General features: G+C 34.4%; 1 protein-coding gene across 2 annotated transcripts in view; it reads left to right on the top strand.

Annotated features, from left to right (window-relative positions):
- Nucleotides 1–17294, top strand: part of TASP1 (taspase 1) — a 282501-nt gene that overhangs the window by 78874 nt on the left and 186333 nt on the right. The window contains exon 7 of one of the 2 annotated variants that reach the window (XM_044663408.1): nt 8102–8208. The exons of the other annotated variant lie outside the window; for it this stretch is intronic. Coding sequence (XP_044519343.1) covers nt 8102–8208 — 107 coding nt within the window. The remainder of the gene's footprint in view (nt 1–8101; nt 8209–17294) is intronic. 2 annotated transcript variants of the gene reach the window in all.

Raw genomic sequence — 17294 nt, 5'->3', positions numbered from 1 at the left:
AAATGTAATTTTGTGAGAGTCATACAATATGTTTAACGCTGAATACAAGTAAACATGCGCATTTTATGTAAGAACAATACTTTTAAAGTACAATAAATCTCCGGACTATTTTTAATAACATTATTATGTGCTAACCAATGATGAATAAAGTACATTAATGTGACTTCTGGTGCTGCATGGTTTTGCTGATTATTAATCAAAAAACAAGATTTAATGGGGCACTATAGTACTGATATAACTGTACACATACATATAAAACTCCTCTACACTAAGAAAATTGCTGAAATAAAGAGAGAAAATTTCAGGGAAGAATACTTTTTCCTCTCCCTCTCTCAAGTCAGGCAACAGGAAAAGAAAAAGCTGCCAGCCTGCTGGTTAAGCCATTTGGTCACATAAATTAAGTAGGAGATCAGGAAATTACAGAAAATAACATGACTTGTGTGTAGGCAGTAGTAAGTAGTGGGGGAGGAGGGTACCTTTTCATGGAAAATTGGCCAGGACACATCACACACATTTCCTGGTACAGGTGTTTATCAATGCTGCCTACTCAATCATTCTGTATCAAATGAAACAACTACTGAGGGGAAATGCTTCTCATTAATGAAACATATGTAAAGATGTAATCTGAATATAGTTCCTCTTTAAGAGCAGGTAGAAAAGTTAAAAACAATAACAATCCCACAAATAGGAAGTGCAGACCCCATGAATGCACTGAGATAAAGCCATGTAAATGAGAGGCAGAGGGGTAGAGAATGTAGACAAAAGTGATCAATCACTATACAGAACCCCAAGATGTCAGTAATAGGTGTGGAATGATTAAAAGGAGGGCAGAAGGAGGAGCACACAGCATACCTACCAAGCCAAACTAAAGACCAGGTTTCATCTCTTTCGGCAATATCAATGAGGGAGCTTCTATCTTAGAAGATAGTCATGGTACCGAAAGGATCACGTGACGTATCATGTGACGCACGATGTCATGCGTAAACTTGGTTTCCTGTGCCATGGTTGAGTTTATGGCTCCTGCAGAAAGAGCCATATGTGGCCCTCAAAAGAGCCAGATATGGCTTGAGAGCCATACATTGCCGACCCCTGGTCTAGACTAAGGGAAATGATAGTCCCATTGAGCTCTGTCTTTACAAGAGAGAACTTTTATGCTTAGTCTGACTACAACATTTTAGAAAGGATTTTTGCAAACTGCAGTTTCCAGAAGAGCCCCTTAAAACCATGTTATATATAAATATACTGAAAGAAATGGGAATATTTAGCCTGGAGAAGTAAAGACCAATATGCATTCTCGTCACATTAATGCTAGGGAAGAAAAATATTAAAAGACATTAGGATTCACACCAAATCAATAACAAGTCAGCTGTAGTGCTGGTGAGGATACCACCATCCCTCTTTTCAATATCTTATTATTGGATTCTTTGTGTGGAAGGAGGCAAATGTGGTTAAGTACAATGAGTATACCAGTTGGTTTTGTTTTTGTATTACTTTGTTGTAGGGGAGAATTATTAAGAATTAACAATGATGCTTTAAAAAAGGCATCAATCAAGATGAAAAAATAATTATAACATTGGGAGAAAGACTGAAAGGGATCAAATAGTAATATTAAAAACATTTGGAAGATGATCATAAGGAAGAAAAATTTTATTTGTTTTACTTTTTCCACACTGAGAACACTGGTTAGGAACTGAAGAAAAGCTTGTTTGAGGTTTGATATAAGTAAAAATTTGCTAACAGTAATTTAGACAGCCTTAGAAGATAGTAGGTTCAGAGTCTGGCATGAATAGATTGTATGAACATTTTGGGGCAATGTTGTAGAGAGATTCTTGGATGTTCCCTACTTTATTCTTTCCTTTAAAATCCCTTTGAATGATGAAGTCATATGATTCTATAAGAATAACATATATTTGGATAACGATAACAGAGCTTTAACAGCATATAACTTTTTATGTGATCTTAATCTCTCAATAGAGTGAGGAAGGTGTTCAGTATATCGATTGAACTCCTTATGGTAAATTTTTGGGGGGGACACAAATGAATTGCCAAGGATGGGCAGGCAAGGATAGTTTGTAATCATTATTGTTGAAAACCGGAAGACAATGTAGCCAGACAAGCATTGTGCTGGAACCCTTCAGGGAGGAGGAAAGTCGGAAGACCAAAACAGACCTGGCGAAGATCTGCCGAAAATGAAACAAAAACAGTCGGAATGACATGGGCCCAGCTGGGGGAAGTTGCCCAGAACAGAGTCCGCTGGCGTGAGATGGTTGCGGCCCTATGCTCCTAAGGAGTCAACAGGAATAATAATAATAAATAATAATTGTTGTTGTGATCATCATTAACCATATCAACAAGATACAAATCAGTTGGAATATAATCTGTCTGTCCCCAAGCTTTTCTGTGTTCTATCTTATACAGAAGAGCTAAAAAACTTTTCTTCAAAATAATTTTCATTAGTCACTTTTCTTATCCACCATGCATAGTAACTTGTTATGGCCTCTCCTAGAGGTCTCCAACTGAAGACTTCCAAGTTGGAATCTTTTTGGCAAAGTAACTTAATAAGCCATCTTCGGGATTGACTCTTTTCATTAGTTTTCAAATATGTTGCATACTGTGGACGATGAATTACTAGCTTTGGAGCAGAATTGAAGTTCTGTGTTGTCAAACCTTTTCTCCCTCACTGCTTTTCACTTTATCCCCTTAAAAACAGTAACAATCAGAAAGCATAGAGCACCCACCAGAGTGTTTGGTTTAGATCTTATTTTATCATTTTAATTATTTTCAATTATTAAACATTTTTTCCCTCCATTGTCTAGTTAGAATTGGTTACCCTAAAAACTATGATCCCCAGCAAAACTATGATTCTGAGTACCCTATTCACTTCCTGTTGTTACGTGCTAACATAGACAGGATATAAATTTAGTGGAGTTCTGTCTCTGGGTCTCTTTTCCTTCTGGCCGCAGCTTTGGTGGCACGAGGAAATTAGAGCCGGTAGAAAAAACTTAACCACCTGGTTCTATTTTGTCAGATAAAAATAATACTTAAAAGTATTGTACATTTAATTTAAATCTTACACCACTCCCCTTCTCCAACCATTGAAAAGAAAAGAAGAGGGGAAGATTGAAAGAAAGCATAAATACAGAGCCTTTGGATCATGTAAGTGAAGAATTCTCACATTGTTCATCACATCCAGAAGTATATTTCTTATTCTGTATGTCCATCATCTATGTTGTTGTAAGGGTTTTCTAACCCTTATTGATTATTCGTATTGGATGGTATTACCAATAAAATTGTCCTGTGTTGACAGGTTGTTTTTTTGACTGTTGGAAAAGATGGCTTCCCAAATAGCGTTAAAAATTCCAGCTCAGCTGGTGGAGTTGTGAACTGATCCAACCATTCTGGCTGGCAATTTGGAACTATGCTCAAAGGGCTATAAAAGAATGCCTGCCCTTTGATCCAGCCATACCATTGTTGGGTTTGTACCCCAAAGAGATCATAGATAAACAGACTTGTATGAAAATATTTATAGCTGCACTTTTTGTGGTGACAAAAAACTGGAAAAGGAGGGCATGTCCTTCAATTGGGGAATGGCTGAACAAATTGTGGTATATGCTAGTGATGGAATACTATTGCGCTCAAAGGAATAATAAACTGGAGAAGTTCCAGGTGAACTGGAAAGACCTCCAGGAATTGATGCAGAACGAAAGGAGCAGAGCCAGAAGAACATTGTACACAGAGACTGATATACTATGGTAAAATTGAATGTAATGGATCTCTGTACCAGCAGCAATGCAATGACACAGGACAATTCTGAGGGATTTATGGAAAGGAACGCTACCCACATTCAGAGGAAGGACTGCAGGAGAAGAAACATATAAGAAAAACAACTGCTTGAACGCATGGGTTGGGGTGGACATGATTGGGGATATAGACTCGAAACTACCACACCAATGCAACTATCAACAATTTGGAAATAGGTTTTGATCAATGACACGTGATAAAACCAGTGGAAATGTGTGTCGGCTATGGGGGGGGGTGCGGGGGGTGAAGGGGAAAGTAGGAGCATGAATCATGTAACCATGTTAAAAACGAATATTAATAAATGTTAAAAAAAATTCCAGCTCAGGCCAGGCTTATATATAACTATTTATTGGAAGTATTTAAAAATTAGGAAAAAGATATCTAAATCTTCTAACTATACCCAAACCCCAACTTTTAGGAGTTGCAAGAATCAGCTTTTCCTTGATACAAATCAAGGCTAACTAATCTTCCTATGCTATCTATTAACCCAATTCTAACTTTCTATCCTAAAACTAAAAAAATGATAAATTATAACAATGGATTTCTTTCCCGCTGGCTAGATGGGAAAAACCAGGAAGCCAAAATCTTCACAGCTTTGCTCCCTTCTGCCACCATTGGCAAAGCAGTGATATTTCACCACAATCTCCTTTCTTACTTGGATAATTCTCAAGAAGAAATTTTACCAGATTTTCTCCAACTCCCAACTTTTCGAGCTAGAACACCCTCGGACTTCCTTCCTTGAGTCAGGACAGACCAAGAGAGAGTGAGTGAGAGTTCATTGGTCTCAACTGTCCCTTTCAAGAACCTCCAAGAGAATCTTTATTTCCCATAATCCTCTCTTGAAAATTCCATTTTGGCTTAAAGAAATCCAGCTTTTCTCAAATTTCTATAATTATCTGTTGCAATCAACTCTATTTTCTAATCAACTCTTAATTAACTCTTTGTTAACAAATATCCCATTACAATATAGTGGGCAATATTCTTTACTAGTCTGCCAGAATAATGGTTAATTATTTAATTACAGTTCTTATGTCTTTCCAAACCATTTATTTTTACAATATTGATATTGATTTTCTGGTTCTATTTTCTTCACTTGGCGTCATTTCACATAAGTCTTTTCTATATCTCTTTGAAATATTTTTTCCCCTTATCTTAGAGCGCTGTAACATTCCACTTTTTTCATTTATTTTTATTCAGCCATTTCCCTATTGATGGGCATCACTTTAGTTTCTAATTTTTATCACCATAGAATATGATCTTTTTTGTGGGTCTCCTTTCCTTAGTTACTTCATTGCTGCCACTCAGCATCCCCTAAATTGGTTCTTTTGGATTATTGACTATCATATTTTCTTCTTCCTTGTAATTTTCCTTCCTTAGGTCTTATATGTTATTCCTTTAGATTCTGGCTCTCTGTTATTCACTGGGACCATTAATCATCTTTTCATCTTAAATCTTTCATTTTGTACTCCTTTCTTCTGGCAGTCATTAAAATTTGGCATCCTGGCATGTATGACTATTGTTTCCAGTACCTGTTGCTCTTTTACTCATTTGTTGTCTGTTATTTACTGAAAGTTATGCCTATTTAATTATTTCCTTAGGTAGATTAAATAGTTTTACTTTGTCTCCCCCCATTTAATATTAAGCTCTCTCAGGACAAGGACTATCTTCCTTCTTTTAATATTCCCAAACCTTAGCATAGTGCCTGGCAAATAGTTAGCACTTAATAAATTATGCTTGATTCATTGATTCCTTTACATATTTTTATTTTCATGTTGCTAGCCAGTTTACTATGACTTAAAAATGCCTCATGAAGTTGGTCTCATTTGAATTAACCTTATTTTGTGTTTCTCTTAACAATGACATACTCACTTCAACAAATTTTACATTTAGTCCCTACCACAATGCATTCAGTTTCAGCTATATTAATTTATATTTAGTTTTGATTTGTATTTCAAAGTCCATTCTTATGAACATGCTTTGACTCCCTGGTTAGATTCAGAAGAATGGGAAGGTGATTGTTTTGTTCTTTCATTTCACTCAAGAGACACTGTAATTGCTAAGTACATGTGAAATAGGAATTTCATCATGGAGGTAATATGATAGGTATAGTACAGGAATAATTTTTTATGGATATATTTTATTTGGACACAAGAAGTCACTTTTCAAAAAACAACTGTTCCCAATTGTTTCTTCTAAAGTATATATAAATATAAATAAATATATATTAAAATATATAGTTTTTATTGCTATATGCACTATTAAAACTTTAATATTTGACTCATTGATTATAATGTAAAATAGAATTTACAAAGATAAAAATGAATACAGTAGGGCCTCAACTGTGGAGGATACATTTTTAGACTTTCTATAGAAGGCTGAAACCATGGATATAAGTAATCACCTGTTGACCCTATTTAAATGTGCTCTCTCTATTTGCTCCTGCCTCTCTGCTCATCTAGCACACTTCTCCCCCACAGTGAAAGTGAAAGCAGAAGAGAGAAGGGTGGGGAGAGACCTTGCTGAGGTCTGACTTCTGGCCAGAGTAACTGAAATCCTAGGCAGACCTGTCATGCTTCATAATTGATGGTGGATAATTGAAACTGTAGAAAGCAGAACCACAGATACTCTACTGTATTTCAATAACTTAATTATTATTATTATCTTCTAAAAACCTTACCTTCTATTTTAGAATTGATAATGAGTGTCAGTTCCAAGGCAGAAGAGCAGTAAGGTCTACGCAATTGGGGTGGCAAAACTAGGAAGTGTCTGAGGCCAGATTTGAATTCAGGACCACATAAATTTGATCCTGGCTCTATCCACTGTGCCATCTAGTCATCTTTTATTGTTACTGGTGTGTATTTTGTTCTCACAATATATTTTACAAAATCAAATTTGTTTCATGTAGTAGAATTTTGAAAGATAGTATTATTATGGTCTATTCAATTTTATTAACTAGCATTTATCGAGTCCTTGTTATATTCTGGCAGTCACTGTATTAGCTACTGAAGATGTGAAACAATATTAAAAAACAGTTTCTTCCCTTGAAGAACCTTATATACTCCTGTAAGTAAGCAACATATATGTAGATAAGTAAATTTAAAGATAAAGTACTATTTTTTAAAAGGAGATAGTACTAAGAAATCAGAGAAATCATGTCAGGATTTACATAAGAGGTGGTACTCATAAGCTAGAGATTTGAAGGAAGCAAGGGTTTCCAAGAGGTGGATTAGAGGTGGAAAAGCATTCCAGGTATGGAGCAAATTGCACAAAGCAACAAAGTGCAGATTGGCATGTCTTGTACAGGGAATAGCAAGTAGGTAGTATAGCTGAAGCTTCAAATGTATAAAAATTAGTGTTGTGAAATAAGTATAGAAAGATTGGCTGGAGCTAGATTGTGAAGAATTTTAATTGCCAAACACTGAAATTTGTATTTTAACCTATAGGCATTAAGGAGCTCCTGAATGTTTTTGTGCATGCAAATGACACGATCACTCTATTTTAGTTATGAAACACCTTTGTTGTATTATTTAGGGGAAAGATCCCACAGCTTAGGTAATGGGTAATGGTGGGCTGAACTAGAATGATTGTGGTGTGAATTGAGAGGACCAGGTATGGATGTGAAATACTTTTGGAGGGTGTATGGACAAAACTTGGCGCTGATTAGCTTTGTGGGGCAGGGTAACAGAAAGAGAAATGTCTAGCAATTTTGATCATATAACTTCAGTAAACTTATGTGGAAAATTGTTACTATATTTAATTAGTAAAATGAAATATCTTTACCAAAAAAAAAATAGAAATGTCTAGCATGATTCCAAATATAAAACTGGGAGACTAAAAGGATTTTGGTACTCTTTACAGAAAAAAGGATGTTAAGATCTAACAGTCTATATTTCAGTGGGTATTCTGTGTTTCAAAGAGCCATAAATGATAAACTATGAACTACTGGAAAATAATTCGGGTCAGACAGACAAGTTTGTTGGTCTGAAGTCATTCAGAAGTATTAAGAGAACTGAATTCTCATTTTAGCCATCTATTGCCTCAGTATCATAGTCAGAAAGCAGATTCACTTCTATTTCTCCTTTGCAAAAATTATTCCTTAATTTGCGGCAATGCTTTTGAGTTGAAAAACTTCTTATGTTAAAAAAAATGAATAAAATCTGTATTTCATTTAGCTAGATTACAGTGGTGTGCAAAATTTCTAGGAGTGTAATGTTTCCAAATAATCAATGTTGTTTCTTTAGTTTTGAGTAACTGACTATTCTTTAAACATAATTTTAATATGCTTTTAATATTTTTATAGGATTCAGTCTAGCAGCCTTTAAAAGAAACAAGAGGAAGTTAGAGCTGGCAGAAAGGGTGGAAACAGATCTCATTCAACTAAAGAAAAGAAGACAATCAAGTGAAAAGGTTAGGAGGTGTTTGAAACAAGTATAATTTATTGTATAAATTATAATTATTGTGAAATATTTTAAGGGGCATATATGATTTTTACCTTTCTTAGAATTTACTTTTTACTACTCAGAAGGCACTTGAACTAATGTTTGTTTGCAATGTCAATGTAGTATAATATATGTAAATTGCATATTTTTGAATAGTTAACTGCATATTAGAATATCCGTATGATTCAACAAGCATTTTTAAGTACCTACTATGTACTAGGGCACTGTGTTAGGTGCTAGGATTACAAAATATCCCCTTCTTTTAAAGAGTTTTTATATTACGAGGGGAAAACAGCCTATCAAGAAATGAGCAAACATAAATATATACAAAGTAAACATGAAGTAATTTTTGTTGAGCTCTAACAATTTGGAATAGTTAGAAAAGACTTCTCATAGCATGTGCCACTTGAGCTAAATCTTGAAAATGGAGATAGGTATCTAAAGGAGGTAGATATAAAATGGGAGAGCATTCTGGGCATAGGAGACATCCAATGCAAAAATTTGTCTTGTATAGGCAAGTAGGCCTAAAATATTTTTGGTGTATATATATATATATACATATATATATATGGAATATAAATTTCAATTTGTTATGGAGGTAAAATCAAGACTTTGCATCTTATTGAATGTGGAGGATGAGGCAAATCAAGGATGGCTCCAATGTAGTAAACCTGAATAACCAGAAACTTAATATTGTTGGTGCACTCCACAGAAATAAAAAAGCTAGGGAATTTAAAAAAAAAAAAAAGATAATGAGTTATACTTTGGACATGGTGAGATTGTCTACCTAGGCCGAGCAATAAGTACTAGTTACATAGATTTGGGAGTTATCTTTCTAGAGATGATAATTGTACTCATGAGAACAATGTGAACCCAATGCAAAGGAAAAGAGATCCCAGGACATAGTTTTGGGATATAATGATGGAAAGAGTGGAACTTGGATGATCATCTGGCAAAGACAACTAAGAAGAAGAGTAATGTGGATGATAACAAGATAAAGGTAAATCTAAAATAACAGAGTTGATTGCTAAAAAATAACTTTAGAGGAGAAGACATTTTAAGGGTGGGGAGTAGGACTTGCAAGATTCTACTGCAGATGTGACAGTTGAATTTATTCTTGAAGTAATTAATGTATACCAAGAGGTGGAGGTGAAAAAGAATATTCCATATTTGAGTGTCAGCCATTGTAAAGGGATGGAGTTAGCTGTAAAGATGATTTTGATGTCCCAAAGATGTTATTGGATGGATAGGCGTGTGAGTGTGATAAGCTTATTTAGGGAACTCTTCACCTTTACTTTGCTGGTTTTAAGAGGTTATCTCTGTGAATGGTATAGTGGACAGAGATAGACAGGAGCCATTGTTCAGTTAAGGGCTTTCTTTGGGTTTGGGTATAGACTGTTTTCCAGGACTTAACTTAAATGCCTGGTCCCCAAGAAACTCTTACTGAACCCAGCCCTGCCAGGGAGTGACTGAATGACTGGCAGCCTTGGATTTTGTGTAACCAAAGCTTGATAGACAGTCTCCCCCAATTCCCTCTATTTACACTGTATCCCTTTAAGAAACTTTTATCTGACTGCTATTTATTAACAAGATAGTTTATTATATTGAAGGAATAAGGTGGGTGAAGTGAGTGGGGTTAGGAAGCCCTGCACTGTCACAATAACAAATCAGGTCCTTGGTGCCTGGCCAAGCCTTCAGGCTTTGGCCGGGATCTCTCTTACTCCCTCTCCTCTATCTGTTAACTACACTAAACTATAGACAGATAGGATTATGAGGGCCTCTCTCAATTGGCACAGGACAGGACAGTGAGTCTTCAAGGTTGGCCCAGTAAGCTATTTGGGTCCACAGACCCTTTCCAGCTGCTGGCAGATGTTTAAATTCTTCTTCAATGTTATATGTAAGAAGCAGGAACACTATTAAGTCTTCAGGGAAAGAGATATCCAGGGAAACCCTCAGGTAGTCTCATTTGACTCCACAGGTCGGGTAAAAGTCCTCTGTCTCCCACAGAGTCCAGAGATGAAGAAATTCCCAGGGTTCTCTCCCCCACAAACCTCTGCTTCTCTTCCAACTGCCACTCCTGTAACTCAGGTTGCTGTAAAGATCGTATTCAATGCCTCCAAAGTATGATATTTATAAGGATTTTATTTTATTTAAAAAGCCCTTGGGAAGAACCTCACTCACCCTTCACCATGGTGCCTTCTCTCCCATCACCATATCAAAAACAGCCCGCGAAACCCACAACCAATAGGAAAAAGGCTAAAGGCCTTATGGTGAAAAGGAGTTTGGGTAATGTAGTTTTAACTCACAACCAATAGGCAAGGGCTCAAGGAATTATGGGTAATGTAGTTTTAAAGGGAGTACAAGGTATTTTCAACTTTACATTGCTTTTCCCAACATTCCAAACCTTCTCTGTGCCATCTTTTCCTTACACAGCACATGGGTGTAGAGAACAGCAAATAGACTAATATAGTTGAACTCTAGAGTACATAAAGGAAAGTAATGTATCATCAAAAGTTCACACAGAAGAGAGGAGAGGCATTTGACTGTTTATATTGAATTGTGTAGCCTCAAGTCAGATTACAAGGTGTTTAGAAGTGATTTGTGAGGTGAGGAAGTGAAGGAAGTGAATGTACTTAAAATTTTTTTCTTATTAAGAGTTTATCTGTGAAAAGGAGCAGAGATTTAGGCTAATAATTTAGGGGAGAATCAGGCATGTTTGTAGGTGATAAGAATCAGGGGATAAAGAGAAGATTGTAGCTGGAAAGGGGAGTTGATCAATAAAAACATGTTTCTCAGAGGAGAGGATTTGATAAAAAATACAAGTGTATGAGTTATCCTTGATGAAGATAGGACCTTCTTAGGTACCATAATGAAACATAAGAAAATGAGGTAGAGTTGGAGGTGGGGTTGGGAATAACAATTGTGTTTTGAGATAAAGCTTAGTAGAGAGAAAGGATTTCAAAATGGATGACTTTAATTTTCTTGGTAAAAATTGAGATGAGTTCCTCCGCCAAAAAGGAGTTTTTGTAGGCTGTTTAATTCTGTCATGCAGTTATCTTCATGGGAGAAGAATCTCAGAACAAGTTTAATATGATATTACTCAGGGAGCAACACAAAAATATTGCTATGCTACACTGAGGGTTCATTTGAGATTGGATAACAAAAATGTGCATTTCATTGAAATTGGGTGACTTTCTCTAGTGGTGTTCAACAGCATGTGAGAAGGGACAGAGAATGTTGATGATGATAGTTTGGAAAAGAATGAATGATGAAAAGGCAAGGGGGAAAGAGACCTAGTATTATAGAGAAGATAGTATAAAGCTGAAATGGTTAATTATAGCATTAAAATGATGTAGTTTGTTATGTGGGTAATTTGAGGAAAGGTGTTTGGGATAAGGGAAATTGAAAGGAGGAATGTAGGAGACTTGCTAAGTGGGTAATCTCAGTTATAGGCAGGCTGGGCTTGAAGGAGATTCAGGGTATAATAGGACTGAAGTCAGGAGTATAACACAAAAGGGAAATAGAGATCTTTTAGGGAGAAGAGAAGTTAAACTAAACAGACAAACACAGCAGGCTTACAGACTGGCTCTTAGACTCAAACACAAGCTGAGGGAAATAGACTAGACTGAAACACAAGCTGAGGGAAATAGACTAGACTGAAATTAACAAACAGGCTTTAGTTAATTTCACAGGAAGGGACCTATTTTGAAGTAACACCTTCCTTCAAGATGGATGCCTCAGCTTCCCTCTAAGCCAGAGTATGTTTTCTCTTTCCCTCTTCTTCCCACTTGATAACTAACAGACAAATTATATTAATTAAGGTTGTTGAAACACAAAAGGGGTTTATTTTGTTTGAAGGATGGTTGTTAGGAAAGTGGATCAAAGGAAAGCCCTATCAGTTGTCTCAGGAACCTCAGGTGGGGAAGGGAAGTAAAGATGGAGTCTGAATAAGGACCTGCCTTAAACTCAGTTTTTACTAGGTACTATCTAAAGGGAATAAATGATGACTGATCAACTATAACTAAGGCTGTCAATTAGGTAACCCTTCACAGATTTAACTCCTCTCTAATTACACTCCTTATTAACTCCACTGACACTAAGGTAAGGGAGGGAAGGCAGGGGTGGTATAGGAAAGGAAGATATAAAGGATTTATCTAAATAATAATTTCTTAATTAAATATGTCAAAGCTAGGCTAAATTTCACTATTAAAGTTAGGTCTGAGACAGCTCAGCTGATTCACAACCTCCCTCCACGGAAGATCCAGTCAACTGCCTTTTCTCCTCAAGATTCCAAAAGCCTAACCGCTTTTGGAACTCAGCCAAAGCTAGAAAAAACTATATGACCCCAATTCTGTATACTACAAGTTACATCAGGATATTTATTTGTTTAGTTATTATTTGTTTTACTACAATGGGCATCATATTTATTTAAATATGTCTATATAGTGTATAACATCTTGTCGTGATAGACAACGTGATAGACATTGAATCAGACTTTTGGTCTTTTAAATTTATAATTTTTTCTTTATAGAGGGACATTATTTAATAGTTATACTTCACATTTATATAGTGATTTAAAGTTTACAAAGTACATTTCAGTTCTCAAAACCAAACTGTGATGTATTATTTTCATAATCATTTTACAGATGAGAAAATTGAGGTTTATGAAAGATTAAATTACTTTCCTAGAATGTTACAATAAATTCTCAAAGCAAGATTCAAACCCTGGGCTTCTTACTCTGAGTTTAGTGCTCTTTCCATTAAGCTTTGCTGCCTTCTTACCAGTTCTTTTCAAACAGCTTATTCTGCATTTGATGATTTGCTAAAAGATATATTGTTTTTTAAACTCTTACCTTCTGTCTTAGAATTGGTACTAAATATCTTTCAAGGCAGAAGAGCAGTAGGGGCTAGGCAATTGGGATTATATGACTTGTTCATGGTCACACAACTAGGCAATGCCTGAGGCCATATTTGAATCCAGGACCTCTAGTCTCCAACCCTGATTTTTTTCTGCTGAGCTATCTAGTTGCCCTGAAAGATATGTTTTAAGGACAAGTAAAAAGCAACCTATGAATGAGTACAAATTAGTATTATGGAAAAAGACTATATAAATCCTGACGTATTAGAGAATAAAGGAGTCAGTGTTATGTTAATTAGGAAAATCTTCTCAGTTTGTGTTATTGATCCTTGCTATTTAAGGATAGTATCTCCATTCCAATAGCACTGATAATAAATTAATGATGTATGGTTGTGTTAAGATTTTTCAGTATTCTCTAAGAGCAGTGACTTTATTTCTGTAGTTAACTTTACTATTGCGGTTACTACCATAACAGCTTAATAAATTGCTATAACCAATTATATTGATATTAAATACACATATATTTGAATATATATGCATATATAGCTCTATATATGTTACTAGAGATGTAGATCTAGATATTTACATATCTCTATCAGTCTATCCATCCATCTATCTATCCATTAATCCATCCATGTGAGAATTTCAGGAATTTAGGTTGGTTCTTAGCCAAAAATGTTACCTAGACTATTTTCCAAGCATCACATTTGGATACAATATGCCATTGCTTGTTCTCTGTTGATATTTCAGAACCCACCTTTATATTTTGAAAAAGCACTGGAATAGAACTTTAGATGCATAAAGATAAGATAATGAAATTATCAGTCTAAGGTATCATGGCATAATGGGATGAGTATTACTCTTAAAAGCCCAAAATTCTTAGTTTGAGATCTACAGCTTATTTGTTTTATGGACCTGTGGGCAATTCTTTCTGAACAAGTTTTCTCATTGTATAGATTGAGAATAATGATGTTCATATCAGAGCCTACTTCACAGCATGGTTAAGAGAAAAGCACTTTTTAAACTTCAAAGCCTACTAAAATGTGAACTATTTTTGATCCTGATGTTAAACATGACTTAGAAATTATTACCTATATTTGATTAGAAAATTTATCACCATGTGGGGGAAACGATAGAAAAGAACAAATATCTTTCTTTTTGTATCTACTAATGTTCTCTATGATCGCTGACCTATCTTTGTAGTTAAAACAAAAGTCAAGGGAATTAAAAATTTATTATCTTTTGCTTATTTATGCCCTAAATTTCTCCTATGTCCTTTTCCCTCACAGAGTCAAGAAATAATTTATTAAATTATATGCCTTTCAACATGCTGTGTTTGAATAATATAACCTTGTGAGATGAAAGCATAAAATATTAAGAAAAGAAAAACAACTAGGATGTCATTGTCGTAGTTAACCTTTTATTTTCAACATTCAATGTAAATCTGACAAAATGAAAAATAATACTTGTTCAACATTTAAATCTGAGCTAAATACAGTGATTTCAATTGCATACCAATTTTCAGGAAGAGAAAAAAACCATAATAGCATATTACAGGGTGAATACCATATGCCAGCCAGATCCTTTCCAATTAATGTCTCTATTTTATTCCTGCATCTTATTCTTCCATAGAAAGGAAAATTTGCTTATGAGGAATATGAAGAGTTCAATATTCAACTCCATCTCATCTCATCACATATTATCTATGTTATACAACTTATTTTCCCAGTATAAAAATTAAAATGAATTCTTTTAAATGTTGCATTCTAGAATTTGATAATATTGGTATATATATATATATATTTTTTCTTCTATTTTTAATGTTGCTTTGCTCATGTTATTGGGATTCTTCCTGTATTTATGTCATCTCAGTTCATTTCTATTTTGTTGTGGTTGGAGTAGTAGTAAGTAGTAGTTAGTAGTAGTAGTAGCAGTAGCATCAGCAACAGTAGCTAATTCTGGGGTCAAGTAGCATAGATTTTATGAGTCTCAGTTTTCTCATCTGTACAATAATGATAATAATAGCATCTGCTTCACAAGGTAGTTGTGAGGCTCAATTGAGGAGGTTTTTAAAGAACTTTGAAAATATTACAATAACAACCTAAGTTCCCATTCTACTTCTCTTATTATTAGAATCTCTATTGTCCAGGATTTAGGGCTGTGAACCCTTTGCTAATCTATGTGATTATTAGTATTTCTCCTCCTCAATTTATTTTGCCATGTAACTATTCATTTTAAATGAGATATCCCATAGAATATATTAAACTTAGAATTGAGTCAGTGTTTTTCAGTTTTCCTTTTGTATTTCTAGCACCTAGCAGGATGATTTGTCCATAGGAAAAACTTAATAAATGCTTGTTGTCTTGAATTGGATTAATATGGTCAAATGTAAGCAGAATTTACTTTTATGTTACTTAGTAATCCTTTAAAGCAAACCCAAGAAAATCATTATTTTGTCATTTTCTGTGGGTGCCCCACATTGCAGTGTGTTTTGTGTTTATTATAAAGTCTTAAGAGTGGTAAAGGTACTACTTTGGTATGTGTGTACCTACCACATGGAAAAAAGAACAAATTTATGAGTTTTGCTTATGTATACTTGAATTCCAAAGATCAAATGTTAATTCATTTGCTACATTTACTTCTTGATCAGAATTGTTTCCATTTAAAATAGTTGATTGATCTTGGCTCTCAAGTATGGATTATGAAATTCAAACATTTGTGGAATTTAAGCTTAGTTTTATTTATTGATTCTCACTAATGGCCTTTGTAATCAAGGCACAAAGGTGTTAGATTTGAAATTGTAAGCAAAGTTATGATTTATTAACTGACCCATTATTCTCCTTTCTATGGTCTTTATTGCAAATGTTAAGTATATACCTTGAAATGCAAAGAAATAATTTACATTTCATCTGGATTGGGTTTAAAGTTAAGTTATTTTAAATCTGCATTCCTTATGTCTCATGCATTTTCTGTATTTCCTATTATCCTGCAAAACAGCTGTCCTCAAAGCCAATTAGGTTTTTCCAAGTGAGTTTTGAGGCTGATCTGGTTTATCATGGTGGGACACGAGCTATTCTATATACATGGAGAATTGTATTTTTTATTAAGAGCTGAAGTTAGAGCTAGCTTAAGAGAATTGGCTATATGACTATATAGAGTCACTGGAAAAGAAGAAGGCATGTAAATTTGGATTGGGTGTTTCTGTTTCTTCTACCTCTCATGCCGTGATACATGCCACACCAACTTTGCACATAAATTAGTTATTGAATTGTATCAGAGTTATACAACTATCATAAGTTTGTCACTGATGTTTCAGAATTCTGAGAATCAGAAAATGGGTTAGTAGGCATGGCCAGGCACTTAGAATTTTAAGTAGAGCTTATCTACTGCCACAGAAAACAGTCTGAGAGACAATTGTAGTGGTTTATGTGTAGTATACAAATATTATATTATTTAGGAGATATTATTATATATAAATATTATAGGAAATGTCCACTATTGCCTATATTTATTAATATTTAGAGTTTTTCTGTTTTTACTTTCCCAGAATTTATATTCATCTCCCTTTTAAAGTTTTTCTCTAAATGAATTACAATATCTCAAGAGATAAAGCATTCATATTGCTTCACAAATAGTATTGCTTCCAAACCTTTTTATTTCATTATATCATCTGTCAAGTTGAATTTTGAAGAACTCATTTACTGTTTATGATCAAATATAAAAGTTTAAAATTTCATTTTTCTCATGAATTATCTTCTTATGAAGTGTTTTGAAATTCTACTTTGTAACCTAGAAATGTGGACGATTCAGAAGACAAAGAAGGACCTTTCCTTAAATGTACATAAAGGAGTTCTGTCCTATTTTAAAAGACTAATATTGTATATTTCAGCTTGTGCAAAAATTCAAAGGAAGACTATTCAGTGTTCCAAGTTTATTAAACATTATTTTATCTAAATTATATTTTTCTGTTATATGTATTTATATTTTTCTTAGCTTACTTTGATTTCTGTGCACTTTTTTCCGTATAGAATTGTTTGGGCTACTTCCTTTTTCAGTGTTGACAGAATTTGTTAGAAATAAAAAATGTTCTTTATCTCCCAAGCTTTATGTTGCAGGTTTTACTTCTTTTATGTATAGAATGTTTTTAAAAATCCAGGTTAACCAAAAAAGGAAGCATGATTCATAGTCAATTTCTT

The sequence above is a fragment of the Gracilinanus agilis genome, chromosome 2, assembly GCF_016433145.1.
Source record: "Gracilinanus agilis isolate LMUSP501 chromosome 2, AgileGrace, whole genome shotgun sequence".
Taxonomy (NCBI): domain Eukaryota; kingdom Metazoa; phylum Chordata; class Mammalia; order Didelphimorphia; family Didelphidae; genus Gracilinanus; species Gracilinanus agilis.
Note: the sequence above shows the minus strand (reverse complement) of the source record. Positions and strands in the feature narration are given on the sequence as shown.